Below are 21,758 nucleotides of genomic sequence, written 5' to 3'. Positions count from 1 at the left end.
AGACTGAGGTTAATGGAATGGAACTGATTGGCACATAACCAAAGAAGACGTTTTGGTCAGAAGGGAAGAGAGGATCATCTTCGAACATCAGGAGTGGCCTCTCAGGCTCAACTGGCTTGGTGGGCCGCACTTGTGCTGGCTGAACTGGAGGTGGAAGACTTGGTGGTGCAGAAGGAGGCACCAACACAGGCAGGTTCCCTTTGTGACACAGCTTGATCCGGTTTCGGTGGACAACTTGTGGTTCATATCCGGCTTTTTGAACTGAGTAGACATCAGAGTCCGGGTAAGGGATGGAAATCACTGTGTATGGTTCAGTTTCCCAAAGGGAGTCCAACTTATGGGTTCTAGGATGCTTCTTCAGCCAGACTTTATCACCAACTTGCAACGGCTGGGCAGAGGCATGGCGGTTGTAGTCCTGTTGCTGCCTATAGTGTGCCTCGCCCATCTTTTTGTTGACTATCTCTCTCGCTTCCTGAATCCTTTTCTGATGTTCCGAGACCCACTCCGAAGAGGCTTGGGGGGAGTGGTTGAAAGGTGCTTGAAGTCCAAAGACCCTGTCTTTAGGCAGTTGACCGTGTCGGCCCATCATGAGGTAAAATGGAGTATAACCAGTGGAACAGTGGATGGTATTGTTGTAGATTTCCAACAATTCAGGCATTAGTTGAGGCCACTCTTCAGGTCGGGATACAGAAGCCGCTCTCAGCATGTGGATAAACACCTGGTTGATCCTCTCACAGAGTCCATTCCCTTGCGGATGATAGGCAGTGGTCCTGAGTTTCTTACAAGCATGGAACTGGCACAATTCTTGAAACAGTTGGGCCTCAAAGGCCGGACCTCGGTCGGACAAGACAGTTTCAGGACATCCAAGTATCTGTACCCAATGGGTGTAGAACTTCTGGGCTGTCGTCTTGGCTGTTAAGTCTTTGACTGGCACAACCACTACCCACTTGGAATAGTGATCCACCATGGTGAGAGCATATGAATACCCGGACCGGGTAGGTGACAGCTTGACATGATCCAAGGCGACCAATTGGTTGGGCCTCTCGCTCTGAATGGAATGGAGGGGTGCTCGCGCATTCTTGCGACCATTCTTGGTGATATTGCAGACTGCACACTCACTGCACCACTTTTCAACGTCGCTCCTCATTCCAATCCAGTAGAACCGGCGTCGGATGGTGGCTTCTGTTTTATGGACCCCAAAGTGTCCTGACTGGTCGTGGTAGGCATTCAATACCATGGCGGCATCTCTCCGAGGGATCAGAATTTGGTGTAGCCTTTCACCCGACACTGGGTCCAAGAAGTTCCTGTACACCATTCCTTTGTGCACAAATAGTCTTTTCCTCTGACGCCACAATCGCTTCAATTCGTAGTCATTCTGGCCCCGTCGTAACCGGGGAGGTACTCTCCTGGTCAATAAATACTCCTGCAGATCTCCCATAGTCTGACTTTCTTCCTGTAGGGTCCTCCAGGTATACAGGTCTTCCTGGATTGCTTTAGACCCAGATTCACTCCCTTCGCGGGTGACGACCACATCCTGATTCACGAATCTTTGATAGAAGGGAGGCATCTCCACATCTTCCCACATGTCCTCCACTGGGGGATCTTCGCCAGGAGCCATGCGTGAGAGCACATCCGCATTAATATTAGACTTGCCACTTCGGTACTTGATAGAGAAGTCATAGTTGGCCAGTCTGGAGGCCCATCTTTGCTCAAGGGCACCTAGTTTAGCGGTGTTCAGGTGAGCCAGGGGGTTGTTATCGGTGTAGACCGTGAATGAGGTGGCTGACAAATAGTCCTTAAATTTTTCGGTGACTGCCCACACAAGGGCCAGGAGCTCTAACTTGAAGGAACTGTAGTTAGAATCATTCTTCTCAGCCCCTCGCAGATTCCGGCTGGCGTAAGCTATCACCCTCTCTTGTTTTCCCTGCATCTGGGACAACACTGCCCCGAGTCCTTCGAAGCTGGCATCTGTATACAGTCGGAAAGGCTGAGTATAATCCGGATAGGCCAGGATGGGAGGCTCTGTCAATAGATGTTTTAGAGCCTGGAAGGCCACCTCTTGCTCTTTGGCCCATTCCACAGGCAGCTTGCCATTATAGTTCCCCTTCGCCGTGCCTCGCAGGAGAGAGGTCAATGGCTCGGCAATTTGTGCAAAATGAGGAATAAAGCGGCGGTAATATCCTGCAAATCCTAAGAAGCTCCGAATATCCTTAACGGTGCGTGGGATAGGCCAATTCTTGACAACTTCGACTTTAGCTGGATCAGGTTGGACCCCTTCGGCACTGACGACGTGGCCCAGGTAATGTACTTGTGGCTTGAGTAGGTGGCACTTGGAGGGTTTGACTTTCAGACCATGCTGGATCAGTACTTGGAAGACGTCGGACAGGTGAGTCAAATGTTCCTGATAGGATTTGGAATACACAATCACGTCATCCAGGTAGAGTAGGACACTCTGGAAGTTAAGGTGTCCCAGACATCTCTCCATCAGCCGTTGAAAGGTAGCTGGGGCATTGCACAGCCCAAAGGGCATACTTTTAAATTCGAAAAGACCCATGGGGGTGACAAAGGCTGTTTTCTCCCTGTCTTCGACGGCCATGGGCACCTGCCAGTATCCGCTGGTCAGATCCAATGTAGAGAAGTAGGCCGCAGAACCCAACGCGGTGAGTGACTCCTCAATCCGGGGGAGAGGGTATGCGTCTTTATGGGTGATGTCGTTCAACTTCCTGTAATCAACACAGAAACGGATGGTCCCATCCTTCTTCTTAACTAACACCATGGGTGCTGCCCAGGGACTCTGGCTCTCTTGTATTACATCTGCCTCCTTCATGTCGGTTAACAGTTTCTTGACGGTTTGGTACATGCCTGGTGCCACAGGCCGATGCCTTTCCTTGATGGGGGGTTTATCGCCGGTCAGGATTCGATGCTTAATCATGGAGGTTTTTCCAAAATCGGTTGGGTGTTTGCTGAAGGCACTCTGGCACTCCTTCACCACCTCGATGACCCCTTCGACTTGTTCTGGTGGGGTGAGAGATCCTCCTATTTGCAGTTGGCGCCACCAAGGTTCTGGAGAATTTTCGGTAGCCCCTGACACGGTTTGGGCACTCAGCTGTTGGGCCGCCTTCCGTGAAGAGAGTATGTCACTGGAGTCCAAGAAAACAAGTTGGGCCACTGGAGTGTACTTTGGTAGGGTGGTGGCTACGCCGGACAAATTAACTAGGCGGACTGGGACCCGTCCATTCACCACCGTCACTAGACTCCTTGCAGCTCGGACCAAAGGAAAATCTTCAGATTGTATGGGCTCCAGTAAGGCCGGATAGTCCTGATTCCTTACACCAGGGCGCGCCCGACACCACAAAATTGTCTCTGTGTTCGGCTGCAGGGTCACGGGCCTCATGTCTTGGATCCGAACTTTACCGATTTCTCCTCTCCGGTTCGCAAACTTCTGTTCTGCTTTCAGAATTTTGAGATGGTGTTGCGCAGTCCTCTGACCTGAGGAAGACATGTGGGGGAGAGAGGCATGCAAGGCATCCAAAATATCACTGAAGCAATGTCTCATTATATTCATCCCCAATATAAACTCTGTGGCCCCTGGTACTGTGACATTAGTGACAATTATACCTTGACCTCTAAGTGTGTGACCTCTCAGCTGAATAGTGGGCTCCCAGTACCCATGTCTGGGAATTGGTTTCCCGTCCCCTGCCAGGACACTAAAATCCATATCATCTGGTTCACACAATGAATCGACATTCCAGTACCTATAGAATAGGCCCTTAGAGATGGTAGACACCTGCGAGCCTGTATCAATCAGGGCCTGCAGTTGGACACCATCTATGGTAACATTTACATAGGGGCAGGATGCAATGTATAAGGACTGTCCTGAGTATATTGGCTCTTCTGCTGGACCTGTGATTCGTTTTCCTGAGGGCCGGTCCTCGACCTCAGGGGACGCCCGTTTAAAGCCCAGCATTGCATCTTCCAATGACCGGGTTTGTCACAGAAATCACAGTAAGGCCTACTAGATGGTCCCGAGCGAGGCCCGCTATAACGGGGAGGAGGGGCAGGAGTAGGTCTCTTAGTCTCTGGAGGCTCTCTAAGTACCCGAGTGGTGTGATTAGCCAACTCCTTTACCACTTGGGTAAGCTGGGCAATATCTTGTCTAACCTCTTGAATCTCAGTAATTGTAGTGGAGGCCGGGGTGACAGCCACGGGTGCGGGGGCTGGTGGTAACAGTGGTGCAGGGCACGCCGCCGCACCCATGGGTTCCGTTTTAGGGTCAGGATGCTCCTCAGGGCTTGCCCCCTGCTCTATAACTTGAAGGGCTAGGCGCTTAAAGGCAGAGAAAGACATATTGGGGTTCTGTACAGCTAACATCTTTAATTGCGCCTTGTCCCATTTATTTTGGACCCCTTCTATGAATCTATCCATCAATAGTTTGTTACCCTGGTCAGGGGTGATATTGTCCAGTTTCTGGACTGCCTCCAGGGCATTCTGCAAGGCTACTGCATATGCCCTTAGTGTTTCCCCCGGCTTTTGTCGCCTCTCGTACAGCCTGAGGCGGACCTCTGAGGGTGAGTGGGACTCAAATACCTGATGTAATCCCTCGAAGATCTGATCTACTGTAGTCTTCTCAGAAGTGGGCCAGGTACGGACTTCCTCACGTGCAGGTCCCTGCAACTGTCCCAAGAGCAACAGCACCTGTTGGTTAGGGGGGAGAGAGTAGAGAGAGAAAATGCTTTGGAAGCTCTCCTGGAAATCCTTGAGGGAAAAGGGATCCCCTCTGTAGTTAGGCAACACAGGTTTCCCCAGGTAGAATGGGGGGGCCCCACTGTCATGACGTCGCACTGGAGGTGATCCCGGAGGGGTAGCTTGTGCAGGAGCCGCAAGAGGATCTGGTACATCACCTGCATCTGGTGATCTTGGGGCTGACATGTTGTAGCCTTGTTTGAGTGCGCTGTCACTTTAAGAAACTTTGAGAGCGCTGTCTTTGAGTGCGCTGTCACTTTAAGAAACTTTGAGTGCGCTGTCTTTGAGTGCGATGTCTTTGAGTGCGCTGTCACTTTAAGAAACTTTGAGTGCGCTGTCACTTTAAGAAACTTTGAGAGCGCTGTCTTTGAGTGCGATGTCGTTGAGTGCGCTGTCTTTGAGTGCGACGTCTTTGAGTGCGACGTCTTTGAGTGCGCTGTCTTTTATTGCCGGACACGTTGCTATGGCTGCGCCCGGCAACTTCCTTTTTTTTGGTCCGGTCAGCAATTGTTTCCTCCGTGCAACACAGAGTGGATTCTCTAGTTCCGGCTTGCACACTGAAAAGGGGTCACCGCCGGGGCTTGACTGGGCGGAGCTGCGACCGCTCCCGCGCGCGGGAAATGCTGGAAACAATTTAACCCCTTCAGGTACAGACTTTCTCCACTTAATAATGGCAGCTAACAGTCTTTCCTTCACCTCCCCCACCACTTGTATATGCGCCTCGCTGAGTAAATTACTTTCAATGACACAGTTCAGATTCTTGGGGGGGGAGGACTTGCTTTAGTGGCTGAATGGTTAAGGCGTACACCCGAATCCTGTTCGTGACGCCAGAAAACGATGTGGTGACCGGGGAGGGTGAGTCCCACGGCCACACACATGCGCTTGATGGTTAGCTACTTGGTTCTTGGGGCTAGGAGCCCAGGGTCAGGTGGTATTAACCCTTAGTGAGGGCCAGATGGTATTAACCCTCTCTGTCACGTGACGCCACTGTAGTCTTGGTATACCCCGGGAAACTACAGCTCCGGGGGCCTCCGTATCCCCGCTAGTTAGGATGGTAATAACACAGTCCACAACAGGGGGTTAAAACAACAAAGGCTTTACTGGCATGAAGGCAGGTGTCAAAATCTTCACAGCTTTAAACAGAGTGTCAAAATGTTCTGCAGGCAGTCTCTGGATCACGTAGCTGATAATGCTTGAGCTTAGTTGATCATATACTGTATATACTCGGCTGCAAAAGCCGGATAGTAATTCAGGGCCTATGCTTAACTAGGCTGAAAAATAGATACACTTACTGAAGTGTCTGTAGACTTGAGGCTTTTCGCCGGAATAACGGATTGATCCGATAAATGAGCTGAAGTACTGGTTCTGTAATGTTTAGGGATACTCCACTCTTTGCTGTATTTTATCCTGGAGGCTTCAGGCCTGCACTGCTTTTCTGACTGTGTGTTGCTCTGCTCTGCCAGGAACTGAGGGAAGCATTAGACTGGCTTAAACAGGAAGTACAATCCCTTATAAGGGCCTGTTTAGACTGAAACCATTGGTTGAGAGCTGTGGATCATAGAGACTGACTTGTAGGATAACACAACACAATAAGGTCTTATCTAGCATTTAATCCTCCTAACTTCTTAAAGCTATACACACCTAATAAACGTATTATCAACCATAACAGTATATAAATCACATCATAACTAGCTGAGTCCCTGCAGGGGAGACCCCACAAGGCGAGGGCCTCAATCTGACAGGGCCTACAGCAAATACCTGTACTGGGACACCACACATGTGCTCAGAATACTGGGATCAGAGATGGATGCATGTGCTCAGAATACTGGGATCATAAATGGATGAATGTGCTCAGAATACTGGGATAAGAGATGGATGTATGTGCTCAGAATACTGGGATAAGAGATGGATGCATGTGCTCAGAATACTGGGATAAGAGATGGATGCATGTGCTCAGAATACTGGGATAAGAGATGGATGCATGTGCTCAGAATACTGGGATCAGAGATGGATGCATGTGCTCAAAATACTGGGATCAGGGATGGATGCATGTGCTCAGAATACTGGGATCAGAGATGGATGCATGGGCTCAAAATACTGGGATCAGAGTTGGATGCATGTGCTCAGAATACTGGGATCAGGGATGGATGCATGTGCTCAGAATACTGGGATCAGGGATGGATGCATGTGCTCAAAATACTGGGATAAGAGATGGATGCATGTGCTCAGAATACTGGGATAAGAGATGGATGCATGTGCTCAGAATACTGGGATCAGGGATGGATGCATGTGCTCAGAATACTGGGATCAGAGATGGATGCATGTGCTCAGAATACTGGGATCAGAGATGGATGCATGTGCTCAGAATACTGGGATCAGAGATGGATGCATGTGCTCAGAATACTGGGATCAGGGATGGATGCATGTGCTCAAAATACTGGGATCAGAGATGGATGCATGTGCTCAGAATACTGGGATCAGGGATGGATGCATGTGCTCAAAATACTGGGATCAGAGATGGATGCATGTGCTTAGAATACTGGGATCAGAGATGGATGCATGTGCTCAGAATACTGGGATCAGAGATGGATGCATGTGCTCAGAATACTGGGATCAGAGATGGATGCATGTGCTCAGAATACTGGGATCAGGGATGGATGCATGTGCTCAGAATACTGGAATCAGAGATGGCCTCAATGCCGCCCGATCGAATTGACGATCGCCTGCACCGCAAGTGACTGCTTTTCTGGGGGATTCCCTCCTCTATCCTGGCGGCGTGCTGCGTGCCCACAGAGAGGGCTCAGCGTGCCACAGGTTCTCCATCACTGGTCTAGGGTGACTTTCCCTACTGTCCAGTTGAGGTAGCACTGCTTCTGCATCACAAAATATATTTATAGATGACTTTGCTTAGTCTAAAGTCTAATACAGACCAATATTTTTTTTTGTTCAACCCAGCACGGCTGAGCAAAAAAAAAAAAAACTGACTGCTCTGGAGGAGCCACTATACTAATTATGCAGTGTTAGTACTGTTATCTCCCCTGCTGTTCTATTGTGTTCTGACAGAGAGACGACCCAACCGTCAGAAAACTCTGGCTAAACGGGAGTCGGTCGGCAGACCTTTTTCGGTCATGCCCTATCAACAGAAGCCTTCTGTCCGACCAGTGGCAGTACACATGGGCCAAATGATTTCTATTGAACCGGCCAATGCTGCCGGACATTCAGCCTGTGTGTACTAGGCTTAAGTGTTTGGTGCTATTTGGCTTCTGGGCAGGGCCATCTTAATGCATGGGCATCCCTGGGCACTGCCCAGGGGCCCCTAGGTGCAAGGGGGTCCCATGATAATCTTTCACTACATCATACTTGCCAACTCTCTTGAATTTGCTGGGACAATCACGGTTTTTACTTAGCTGTCCAGGGATGGCTGTGTCCCAAGCAGCGTCCTGGAAACCTGTACTGAGCCCCCCTAAAACCTGGACTGTGCCCTCCTGATCCCCCTGGTCTTGTGTCCTTTAAATTGATTAGTCATTGATTTATGGCATGTTTTCCTAATGTTTAAAAAAATAGATTTAATTGAAAGTACTAATAAATATATGTTTAATTCCATCAACAATTTATACTTGAGAGTCGGTGCATTAATTGGGGCAGGCTGTTAGGGGCCCAAGTACATTACTTTGCCCAGGGGCCCATGATGCTATTAAGACGGCCCTGCTTCTGGGTGACAGTAAAGCTTTAAGAGGAGCCTTTGACATTTTTCTAAAGGAAAACCAAGGTGGTGTTGCAAGGCCACAAAGGCAGGGAGGCCAAAACCAATCCTTTCAACATGTCCTGACCCAGAATATAGCAAATGGAGATTGTGATAATAATGAGGTCTGTGGTCCCCAACTGTGTGGGGAGTGGGGTATCATTTTTAAATTTCATAATCCAGTAATAAAATTGTAAGACTGAACCATTCAGCTTTGGAAGCAAGCAGGCTACAAGAATTCCCTTGCCTATTGCCTTCCTATGCAATTCCCATGAGATTCAGTGCAGTGCGATTTGAGCCCATTCATTTTAAATCGCATCGCACCATTTTTTGAACCTTCTTTAGTTTTGTACCATGTGATCCGGTACAAGCAAACCCACTATGTTTTCGACCTGCATTTGGGGTGTTGCTAACTTTGTATTGACACCTGCAACGGATAGAAAAGGCAGTAAAACTGGTATGTGGTGTGGGAAGTGCGCACGGATCACAACATTTCGCGCACCACTATAGTAGGAACCTAGGCTAAAAATGTACTTAGCAGAAGATAATGAAAAATCCTAGCAGTAGCATAGACAACATTGAGACAGCTTGAGCAGGGCAGGGGGTTATCTAAATGTGACTCTCATGTAGATAGTAATGGCGCAAGAAGGGGGAATATAATAATATAATATCATTTTGAAATCCAAATAAAAGATCCATAGAAGACTTAGCAGTCTCCAGAGTAAGCCAGCTCTGTAGGGAAAACAAACAAGAAGGGAAGTGCCATCTAAGTGGAGTATGCAAAACAATGTAGTAAAAGTAATGTAGCAACGGTAATAAAAACTCACAATATGCAAAGAAGGATCACGTTCATCATAAACTAGAAGCCACTATCACTGTGTGCTGATAGCAATGGTGTAGCTGTGGGCTGTGTTTACAAAGCCGAGGACGCTGAATGGTGATCTCAGAACCATCCCTGGCCAGCTTGCAGGCAGGCTACACACTAGGGGCTGGATTCAGATAGAATGCTCTATCTATCTGCGGGCATAACTTATCTCCGATACGTTACGCCGCCGTAATTTTGGGCGCAAGTTCTGTATTCAGAAAGGACTTGCGCCCTTAGTTACAGCGGCGTAACGTATGTGTGGCGGCGTAAGCCCGCCTAGTACAAATGGGGATGATGTGGGCGTGTTTTATATAAATACACTGTGACCCCATGTATTTGACGTATTGCATGCGCCGTTCGTGAAAAAATCCCAGTGTGCATGCTCGAAATTACGCCGCAAAGCCTCATTGGTTTCGACGTGAACGTAACTTACGCAAAGCCCTATTCGCGAACGACTTAGGCAAACGACGTAGAAATTTCAAAACTCGGTGCGGGAACGACGTCCATACTTAACATTAGCTACGTCTCATATAGCAGGGGTAACTTTACGCCGGGGTAACTTTACGTAAAAAAAGCGCTGGCCGGACGTTTGTTTCTGAATCGGCGTAAATACCTAATTAGCATATTCCTCACGTAACTATACGGAAGCGCCACCTAGCGGCCAGCGTGAATATGCAGCCTAAGGTACGACGGTGTAAGACACTTACACCAGTCAGATCTTAGGGAAATCTATGCGTAACTGATTCTCTGAATCAGGCGCATAGATACGACGGCCCGCACTCAGAGATACGATGGCGTATCAGGAGATACGCCGTCGTATCTCCTATCTGAATCCAGCCCTAGGAGCTTACTGCTCGTTCTACAGGCCTGTTGTGTTAAAGTTGTGCTTCAGTTTGTTACTTAATTCAAATCTGACAATGATTCTGTCTAAATGTATCCCCTGTGCTCATTCATCCAGAGTAGGATCACTCCAATACAGGAGGTTACTGGCCAGATCACTAGGTGAAAACAGAGGGCAAAAAAAAAATATTGCAGCCACCAAATATACTGATTGGTAAGCTGCAATATATTACATTTTGGGTTTTGGGCCTAATCTCGCTTTAAGACCAACTCTCCTTTGGTGTACAGAGAGAGAAACTGGTGCAGACAGATTTTGGAAAGTGCCTTGTGTGCTTTTTAAAAGTGCAGCATGCATTACATTTCAGTACAAGTTCTGGACAGGTACATAAATTTGGCGCATTCTGCACCACTTTTAGAATGCATGGGAGACTCTTTTGCCAAATCTGTCTGCACCAGTTTCTATGAATTCCAGCAATTGACTTCTGATAATGTTTGTGACTAAAAATAAGTGCATCTTAACCACTTGCCGTCGCCGCACCGTCGAAATACGTCCACAAGGTGGCTCTCCTAGGCGAGAGCACGTAATATGACGTCCTGCCTATTAGCCGCCACTAGGGGCGCACGCGCACCGCCGGAGGCGCGCTCGCGCGCCCCCCGCTCGCCCCCGACTCCCGTGCGTGTGCCCGGTGGGCGCGATCGCCGCCGGGCACACGCGATCGCTCGGTACAGAGCGGGGAACGGGAGCTGTGTGTGTAAACACACAGCTCCCGGTCCTGTCAGCAGGGGAAATGCTGATTTTCTGTTCATACAATGTATGAACAGAGGATCAGTGTTTCCCCTAGTGAGGCCACCCCCCCCCCACAGTAAGAACACACCCAGGCATACTTAACCCCTTCCCCGCCCCCTAGTGTTAACCCCTTCACTGCCAGTGGCATTTTTATAGTAATCTAATGCATTTTTATAGCACTGATCGCTATAAAAATGCCAATGGTCCCAAAAATGTGTCAAAAATGTCCGAAGTGTCCGCCATAATGTCGCAATACCGAAAAAAAAATCGCTGATCGCCGCCATTACTAGTAAAAAAAAATATTAATAAAAATACCCCCTATTTTGTAAACGCTATAACTTTTGCGCAAACCAATCAATAAACGCTTATTGCGATTTTTTTTTACGAAAAATATGTAGAAGAATACGTATCGGCCTAAACTGAGGAAAAAAAATGTTTTTTTATATATTTTTGGGGGATATTTATTACAGCAAAAAGTAAAAAATATTCATTTTTTTCAAAATTGTCGTTCTATTTTTGTTTATAGCGCAAAAAATAAAAAACGCAGAGGTGATCAAATACCACCAAAAGAAAGCTCTATTTGTGGGAAAAAAAGGACGCCAATTTTGTTTGGGAGCCACGTCGCACGACCGCGCAATTGTCTGTTAAAGCGACGCAGTCCCGAATCGCAAAAAGTACTCTGGTCTTTGGGCAGCAATATGGTCCGGGGGGTAAGTGGTTAAAATCTGTTATTCCAGAAATTCAATGCAATGACTTTTCTGCTGATTCAGTTATTGTTATTCATGTCTGTTGCTATTTTTATTCTAAATATTACCATTTCTTTAAATCATATAGTAAAGAGACACATAAGTGCTTACCAGTGGTTGTGCGGCCCACCATAGAAGAAGTCACAGCCATGAACCGAATGACAGAGATGTTTCTATAAAACATGAGCATGAAAGAAATTGTTTCAATCAGTATAAGTCAGTGAGGGTCTGATTTACTAAGATTGATGTCTCACTTGAAGGGAACTTTGTGAGGTTTGCTTGACATTGTGGGGGAGATTTACTAAAACCGGAGCACACAGACTACGATGCAGCTGTGCATAGTAATAAATCAGCTTCTAACTTCAACTTGTTCAATTAAAGGAACACTAAAGGCAGATTTTTTCGGGGGTAAAATAACAAACATGTTATACTTACCTCCACTGTGCAGTTCGTTTTGCACAGAGTGTCCCCTAACCCTATCTTCTGGGGTCCCTCAGCGGTTGTCTCTGCTCCTCCTCGCAAAAGCTTTCCACCTTCATGCGAGCTCCCTCGCACGGTGGAAAGCTTTTGCCAGCGTGCTCCCGTGATACAGCGGCGGCCATAGCCGCCGATTGTATCACTCGGCCCCACCCCCTGGCGCGCCGCGTCATCCGCTGTGATTGACAGCAGCGCCAGCCAATGGCTGCGCTGCTATCAATCCGCCCAGCCTAGCCAATCAACGGCCAGGCTGGGAACCGAACAGGATGACGAGGACGCGCCCGGGACTTTCGAGGGGTGAGGTAAGTAAAACGGGGGCTCGCGGGGGGGGGGGGGGGCTATGCTGTAAGATGTTTTTTTACCTTAATGCATAGGATGCATTAGGGTAAAAAAAACTTTTACCTTTACAACCCCTTTAAGCTTTGACAATAAAAGTCCCCGTTCACATCGGCATGATTTGACAGGTCAAATCGCATTTCAAATTGCAGCCTATTGCGGCGCCGCACTGATTTCCAAAAGTAGTTCCTGCACTATTTTTAAAGACATTGGGGGTGACTTCAATAGACATCTGTTCATGAACCCGCACAGATTTCTTTCAAGTCGCCCCTGAAGTCGGACTGAAATGCAGCTTTGAAATTGTGGGAGTTCAGATGAAGTTGCACGATTTCAAAGCCGTGTTCAGTGTGTATGTGGGCTAAAACCCAGAAGCTGGTTGCTATGCACAGCTGTACCAGATTATGTGTGCACCAGTTTTGGTAAATCCCCCCTGTGCCATAAGGCTTAATTTTCTATGGACGTTTTTACAGCTTAAAAACGCCTGTCTATGTTTTTTTTTTTTTTATTGCTGGAGCTCAAAAACGCAGCGGTAGCGTTTTTGAGCGTTTTTTAACGTCTGGCGTTTTTACAGCTCTAACGCTGGAGCTTCAGAACACACTGGTCCTGTTTTTTTTTGCAGCTTAAAAACGGCTCAGCCATCTACAGCTCAAAAACGTCATGGTGGGCATGAGGCCATAGACTAACATGGAGAGCCGTTTTTAAGCTGCAAAAAACGCTCAGAAAAGTGGCTGTAAAAACGTCCATGGAAATGAATCCTTATGCTTGTAAACCTCATGAGCATTTGCACAGCGATCATTTTATGGCCCAGTTCTCAGATATCGGATATATGGGCAATTAGTTAAAGTAAAACTCTAGGCGGTAATTATAGAACACAGTTTAATCCATTTATTATTTCTAGCATTGTAATTTGTCCTACTATGACCTTTCTATGATTCCCTGCATAGCCGACCATAGGAACTGAAACCAGTCTGTCTGATAGGGGTTTGCTGATTACAAACAGTTTCTATATCTGTATTTCAACTGTGCATTAGCTTATTGTCTGGAGTCCAGCTTTATGGTAAAATAAAGTGAGTGCAGAATCCCTCGTCTGTCAGTTTGTGAATTACAATGAGTATATAATATATGAGTAAATATGAGCAATGAGCATATAGCAGGAAAGAACCAGCTTAAAAAACACAGAAAATCAGAGTACAGGGAGTGCAGAATTATTAGGTAAATTAGTATTTTGACCACATCATCCTCTTTATGCATGTTGTCTTACTCCAAGCTGTATAGACTCGAAAGCCTACTACCAATTAAGCATATTAGGTGATGTGCATCTCTGTAATAAGAAGGGGTGTGGTCTAATGACATCAACACCCTATATCAGGTGAGCATAATTATTAGGCAACTTCCTTTCCTTTGGCAAAATGGGTCAAAAGAAGGACTTGACAGGCTCAGAAAAGTCAAAAATAGTGAGATATCTTGCAGAGGGATGCATCACTCTTAAAATTGCAAAGCTTCTGAAGCGTGATCATCGAACAATCAAGCGTTTCATTCAAAATAGTCAACAGGGTCGCAAGAAGCGTGTGGAAAAACCAAGGCGCAAAATAACTGCCCATGAACTGAGAAAAGTCAAGCGTGCAGCTGCCAAGATGCCACTTGCCACCAGTTTGGCCATATTTCAGAGCTGCAACATCACTGGAGTGCGCAAAAGCACAAGGTGTGCAATACTCAGAGACATGGCCAAGGTAAGAAAGGCTGAAAGACGACCACCACTGAACAAGACACACAAGCTGAAACGTTAAGACTGGGCCAAGAAATATCTCAAGACTGATTTTTCTAAGGTTTTATGGACTGATGAAATGAGAGTGAGTCTTGATGGGCCAGATGGATGGGCCCGTGGCTGGATTGGTAAAGGGCAGAGAGCTCCAGTCCGACTAAGACGCCTGCAAGGTGGAGGTGGAGTACTGGTTTGGGCTGGTATCATCAAAGATGAGCTTGTGGGGCCTTTTCGGATTGAGGATGGAGTCAAGCTCAACTCCCAGTCCTACTGCCAGTTTCTGGAAGACACCTTCTTCAAGCAGTGGTACAGGAAGAAGTATGCATCCTTCAAGAAAAACATGATTTTCATGCAGGACAATGCTCCATCACACGCGTCCAAGTACTCCACAGCGTGGCTGGCAAGAAAGGGTATAAAAGAAGAAAAACTAATGACATGGCCTCCTTGTTCACCTAATCTGAACCTCATTGAGAACCTGTGGTCCATCATCAAATGTGAGATTTACAAGGAGGGAAAACAGTACACCTCTCTGAACAGTGTCTGTGAGGCTGCGGTTGCTGCTGCACGCAATGTTGATGGTGAACAGATCAAAACACTGACAGAATCCATGGATGGCAGGCTTTTGAGTGTCCTTGCAAAGAAAGGTGGCTATATTGGTCACTGATTTGTTTTTGTTTTGTTTTTGAATGTCAGAAATGTATATTTGTGAATGTTCAGATGTTATATTGGTTTCACTGGTAAAAATAAATAATTGAAATGGGTATATATTTTTTTTTTGTTAAGTTGCCTAATAATTATGCACAGTAATAGTCACCTGCACACACAGATATCCCTCTAAAATAGCTAAAACTAAAAACAAACTAAAAACTACTTCCAAAAATATTCAGCTTTGATATTAACCTCCCTGGCGGTATGATTCTGTCAGAAAAAACATGCTAAAAGCGGTACCATTATTTGCAAGGAAATTTGGCGTTTTATATTGTAGGTCTGTAATTTTTAGAAATAACTCACTTAAATCTGACCAAACAAGATTCTAATAGGCATCCCAGGTATGACATTTTTTTAAAAACAAAATTATAAATTATAATATAATAAATAATTATAAATAATTATAACAAATAATAATATAATTATAATAAAAATTATTCAATAATGTAATCAAATCAAAATCACTGAAATTTGCTCAGTTGCAGAATTGTTGCTGTCATTATTTTTTTTTTTTTATGACGAATTTCCCCACAAATCGCTATCGCACATTTCTGCAAGTGATTATAATTTATTATCGCTGTTTTTTAGCTGATCTAAAACTATTTTTGACATAAAGGGACACTTTTGGTTGCTATGGACAATCTACAGTTTGCAGGGAGAAAGAAACGTTTTTATTATATAAAATGACATGCATGACACAGGACAGACCACTAGGGACAAGGGGGGGGTGTTTTTTTTACATACAGTACTGTAATCTATAAGATTACAGTATACTGTATGTAAGGTGTTTGTTTACTTTTTTGAATTTGGCGCCGTTCTCCGTCCCCGTGCGTCGTAACGTCGCAGGGAACGGAGATCGGCGTCACACGGAGGCACTGTGTGAATCGAGCGAGGTCCCGCTCGCTCACACAGCGCGGTGGCATCGCTGGATCCAGGGACAAGGTAAGTAACTTGTGCCTGTGGATCTAGCGAGGCAAGCCCGAGTCTGACTCGGGGTTTCCGCTCGCAGCAGGAAAATCAAACCCCGAGTCAGACTCGGGAAGACCGCCAGGCAGGTTAATGAGTTTTTTGGGTTCATTGAGAACATGGTTGTTGTTCAATAATAAAATTAATCCTCAAAAATACAACTTGCCTAATAATTCTGCACTCCCTGTATTGCACATGCGTTTACTCATGTTTGTGCATATGCACATTATTGCATTATGTCTGCCAGAATAATAATGTATTCTCTCCATTAGAATGCATTCACATGCAAACATGTGAATGCGCCTAGTTCTTATGCTAGTTTATGCACGGTTGGCCCTTTTTCAACCCAAGAGCTTCTCTCCTGATCTCACTGGTGATGGGTCTTTTTCTTCCTGTAAATGCTCCTTTACTAATACACTTGAAAATACTCATGTGTGTATGGACACGTAGGGGTTAATTTACTAAAACTAAAGAGTGCAAAATCTGGTGCAGTTCTGCATTGTAGCCAAACAGCTTCTAAGGCAGGTCATACATGGTGCAAATTTATTTTGTGCAACGGTGGGTTGCAGGAAAACGAAATTTGCACGATTCCCCCATCAACCTAGACAGTGCTCACTCCTGCCCAGCAAATATTTTCTTTCTACAGGGCAGGGGCGGACTGATAACTCATGGGGCCCCCGGGCAATAGAAGATTATGGGGCCCCCGGGCTTACAGATGGCCAACACGCCAGGAGGCAGTGCAGAGGCGGGGCAGCTAACATCTTGGGATTTTCACATCAAAAGCATGTCGTTTTTGGACATATCAGGGACAGATCTAAAAAAAACATAGATTTTTACATACTGTCCCTGGTTTTACTGAGCCTGGCAACCCTGATGGGGCCCCCTAGTGGCATGGGGCCCTCGGGCAGTGCCCGAGTGACTCAATGGTCAGTCCGCCCCTGCTACAGGGCCTTCGGGCAGGGGAAGCTGTCCCCACCGGGAGAAGACAATGATGATTGCTAGTGGCTATAGCAGCCGCTAGTGATAATCGCAAGGGAATGTGGCAGGCTGGTTGTTCCCAAGTTGATAGATTGATGAACTTGCCACATTCAGTCTGCCTATTAACGTTCAATTAAGCTTTAAAAAAAACTGGAAGCTGATTGGTTTCACAGCTGCACCAGATTTTGCACTCTCCAGTTTTAGTAAATCAACCCCAGGGGCTAACATAGAAGTGTGTTTACAGGTGGGGGAAAAAAAGTCAAAAAAGTCAATGCCAAATGCCTGTGAAAGTGTTTTTTTTAGGGGATGCCCCTGGAAGTTTAATAAAATCTGGGACTCATGGGTCAATTCAGATCGTACTATAATGCCTTGTACACACGGTCGGACTTTTGAGCATTCAAAAGTCCGCCGTGAGTCCGTCAGATGTCCGACGGAAAGAAAGAAAACAGGTTCTCTATCTAAGGTCCGTCGGACTTCCGAAAAAAATACTTTTTTCTCGGAAAACCAGGCCGTGTGTACGAGGCATAAGACCTACTGCTTGATTCATGGGATAGGGATGTAAGTTTAGACCATATCCTTTCTTATTTTTCCTTTCTCAAACCAAATGTCAGGGTTATGTATATTTGTTTTATTTTTTCCTCACTTTAGCTACGGATGTAAAATTGTAACTTCTACGTTGAGATATACAGCCATGGCCAAAAGTTTTGAAAATTACACAAATACTAATTTTCACAAAGTCTGCTGCCTCAGTTTTTGAGATGGGAAATTGCATATACTCCAGAATGTTATGAAGAGTGATCAGACGAATTGAAATTAATTGCAAAGTTCCTCTTTGCCATGAAAATTGACTTAATCCCATAAAAAAAAATTCCAGTCCAGCAAGCACCAGGACTGTCTCCTAAAGAGGATTTAGCTGCGGGGTCGGAGTGCCACCAGTGCAGAGCTTGCTCAGGAATAGGTGTGAGCACATCTGCACGCACAGTGAGGTGAAGACTTTTGGAAGATGGCCTGGTTTCAAGAAGGGCAGCAAAGAAGCCATTTCTCTCCAAAAAAAAAACATCAGGGACAGATTGATCTTCTGCAGAAAATATGGTGAATGGACTGCTGAGGACTGGGGCAAAGTCATATTCTCCGATGAATCCTCTTTCCGATTGTTTGGGGCATCAGGAAAAAGGCTTGTCCGGAGAAGAAAAGGCGAGCGCTACCATCAGTCCTGTGTCATGCCAACAGTAAAGCATCCTGAGACCATTCATGTGTGGGGTTGCTTCTCATCCAAGGGAGTGGGCTCACTCACAATTTTGCCCAAAAACACAGCCATGAATAAAGAATGGTACCAAAACACCCTCCAACAGCAACTTCTTCCAACAATCCAACAACAGTTTGGTGAAGAACAATGCATTTTCCAGCACGATGGAGCACCGTGCCATAAGGCAAAAGTGATAACTAAGTGGCTCGGGGACCAAAACGTTGACATTTTGGGTCCATGGCCTGGAAACTCCCCAGATCTTAATCCCATTGAGAACTTGTGGTCAATCCTCAAGAGGCGGGTGGACAAAAAAAAAACCACTAATTCTGACAAACTCCAAGAAGTGATTATGAAAGAATGGGTTGCTATCAGTCAGGAATTGGCCCAGAAGTTGATTGAGAGCATGCCCAGTCGAATTGCAGAGGTCCTGAAAAAGAAGGGCCAACACTGCAAATACTGAGGCCCCGTACACACGTCCGAGGAACTCGACGGGCAAAACACATCGTTTTGCCCGTCGAGTTTCTTGTGAAGCCGCCGAGGATCTCGGCGAGCCGAAATTTCCCATTGAACAACGAGGAAATAGAGAACATGTTCTCTATTTCCTCGCCGAGGTCCTCGTCGGCTTCCTCGGCCGAAAGTGTACACACGGCTGGGTTTCTCGGCAGAATTCAGCTCCGACCGAGTTTCTGGCTGAATTCTGCCGAGAAACTCTGTCTTGTGTACGGGGCCTCACTCTTTGCATAAATGTCATGTAATTGTCGATAAAAGCCTTGAAGTGCGTGTAATTATATTTCACTACATCACAGAAACAACTGAAACAAAGATCTAAAAGCAGTTTAGCAGCAAACTTTGTGAAAGCTAATATTTGTGTCATTCTCAAAACTTTTGACCACAACTGTATATGTTGACTGGATATATTGTAGATGCGATATATTGATGATTGAGCACTGTTTGCTCCACTATCATTATTTATGTTTGTATGTACCTGTTGTTTGTGTACAATAAAATTACACCTTTAAAAAACAAAAACAAAAAACAGCATAATATCTACAAGTTCCACTAGTCGAAGTTTATAACTGGAAATGATCGGCCACAGAATTTCAGGGTCTATTTATCATATAACTTTCACCCAAAATTCTCATATTTTTCTAATTAAATCTTAGTTAATCTTGGGTAACTGGTGTATAAAAACACAGATAAATAGACCCTTTAGTAAATGTACATGTTTATAGTCCTGGATGAGCTTTGAGCACAACATAGTAAACATGGCAAAGGGCATTATTTGCAAATACAACCAAGGAGAAACCTTACAGCATTCCAAGGATTTGCAGCCGATGAAGGAACATTCAGCGTTAGTAAATCAAGCACCAAGACGTAAAAGGCGAACGGCTTACCTTGGCTCCATTTCTTCTGTGTATACTCCGTAACAGTCAGGGGAGATTCAGTACACACAGCTGAGCAATTCGATTCTTCCTAGAAAAAAAAATATTGAAACCAGCGCAGAGACTTCATGATTACACAGGATTAATACACAACATTCCTCTTCCAGCCTTCTGCTTCCCCCTCTCCAAACAGTAAGTCCTTCCACCGAGTATTCATGAAAAGACCTTCTGTACACGGCAAGTTGTGTATAGGTCTCACTAAAGTGAAAGCTGCTCTATTGCCCAATTGCCTTCTTTGGAAACTTCCTTTATTCATACACGAATGAATCAGAAACATATGAAAGTCATGCGTCTTCTACGTATTGCATAAAAAGGGACATTCCCATGGTTCCTGCTATAATAACTCTACGTAAGGACAGACATACAATAAGTTAAATCTCTACATACTAAGCAAATTTCAATAAGGGTACATTCAAAGCAGAAATTGTACTTTAGACTGTAATGTAGAGCTCTGGGTGTGGCTATACATTTTTCTTGGAGGCTGAGTAATATTTAGATGATTCGTTAAAGAGGTAATGTTTGTGCCAATTCAGCTGATCTGCAGATGTTCCAAAAAAACTGTTAAAGCAGATCTGCAGCCAAACCTAGTTTTGTTTTGGATAGAGTGGGCAAGGGATAACATATCTGTAAGGTTTTCATTGCTGCTTGTGTTCATGTCTAAGAGATTTAGACTTACTTACTTACTGGTTGTCACCAGGACAGGAAGTGGGGTAATCTCTCCTCCATGGGGACATGTACAACAATAAAACACATCTTCTTTAATTAAAGTGTAACTTGTTTATTATTTTTTTTTTTTGATAGAGTGGAGAGGGATTAGATAGCACAGTTTTATTGCTGCCGGTGCCTCTATCAACGCTGTATCCTGGCCTAGGCCAACAAGGCCCGGGCCTAGGGCAGCACTTTACAGGGGGGGCAGCACGGAAAGAGTCTCCGCCGGCTTGCGCTACAGTGTTAGTGTAACGCCAGTCTTATGGGGCGGACTGGGCTGAGAGGCAAATTAGTCTAGCGCCCCCATAAAGCGGCCGTACTGCTTCTGGTATGCATTCTGTAACTGTGGGGGAGGGGGCTTCTCATTTTGACTGTCCTATCATCCTGGACCACAAACCTTACTCACTGTGTTATATGTTTTCTCCTGCACCATTGTCATGGTTATATCCTCTTAGTCCTCTCCATAAAATTATCAGAAATTTGAACTATAGGCAACACTTTTTTTTTTTCATTTTTAATAGAGTAAGGGGGGTTAGAGCCCCTGTCAGTTTATTTTTTTTACCATCCCTGTCCCATTGCAGAGATTTCCCTTCACTTCCTGCCCCATAAACAAACAGGAAGTGAGAGGACATCTGTGCAAATTAAGGGAATTCATTGACCCCCCCTCCCCAGGCCCACAGAATTAGTGTCCCCTCTCAATTTTATTTATCTCAATTTTATTTAGGGCGGGTCTTAAACCGAAAGGGGTGTGGCCTTGACAGAAAGGGGTGGGTCATATTTAAATTAGGGAGTACATGAATTTAGTCAGGCCTAGGGCAGCACAAAACCTAAATACACTACTGGCCTCTATTAGAGATATTGGCACAAAATAGTAAAAATATCATTTTTTGTTGTTGTATATTTCTTCCTATTATCATAACCTACCACCAAATAAATACTTTCTTGCTCCTGATGATTGCAGCTATACTGCATATAAGTATATTATTTGTTGCTTGTACACAATAGTACACATTTTGCATTTTTTTTTAATCCTACCTAAAACATACTAGGGGGGGGGGGGGGGGGGGGATTTACTAAAACATGTGTATGGGAGGCGTAACTAGAAACTTCAGGACCCTGGTAGAAGATATCATGAAGCCCCCCCCCCCCAAAAAAAAAAAAGCATGATTTTGGGAATATTGAAGAATGTGACTCCTCTATGCTATTATAAGGGGTGTTTGAAGCAAGTGCTCTACAGGGACAGCAAAAGGCTGATATCAGTTAAAAATCAGGTACTTGCATTGCTTACATAAAATATTTTTTTTGGATGGAATAATGGTTACAGTTCTGTGTTGTAAAATGTGTGTCTTTTATATTTGCATAGAGTTTCGATTTAAAGCAGAACTAAAGGCATAACAGTTTTTTTACACTTT

The 21,758-nt window shown here is 45.3% G+C and overlaps 1 protein-coding gene across 1 annotated transcript in view; it reads right to left on the bottom strand.

Moving 5' to 3' along the window:
• Positions 1 to 20,092, bottom strand: part of LOC120936556 (G-protein coupled receptor 35-like) — a 30,492-nt gene extending 10,400 nt beyond the window's left edge. The window contains 2 exon segments of the mRNA XM_040349004.1: positions 11,835 to 11,896; positions 19,591 to 20,092. Of these exon segments, the coding sequence (XP_040204938.1) occupies positions 11,835 to 11,896; positions 19,591 to 19,601 (73 nt within the window). The 5' untranslated portion in view covers positions 19,602 to 20,092.
• Between the last annotated feature and the right edge of the window lie 1,666 nt (positions 20,093 to 21,758).

This window comes from Rana temporaria, chromosome 4, assembly GCF_905171775.1.
Source record: "Rana temporaria chromosome 4, aRanTem1.1, whole genome shotgun sequence".
Taxonomy (NCBI): Eukaryota; Metazoa; Chordata; class Amphibia; order Anura; family Ranidae; genus Rana; species Rana temporaria.
The sequence above is the reverse complement of the archived record's forward strand: the minus strand, read 5'-3'. Positions and strand labels throughout refer to the sequence as shown.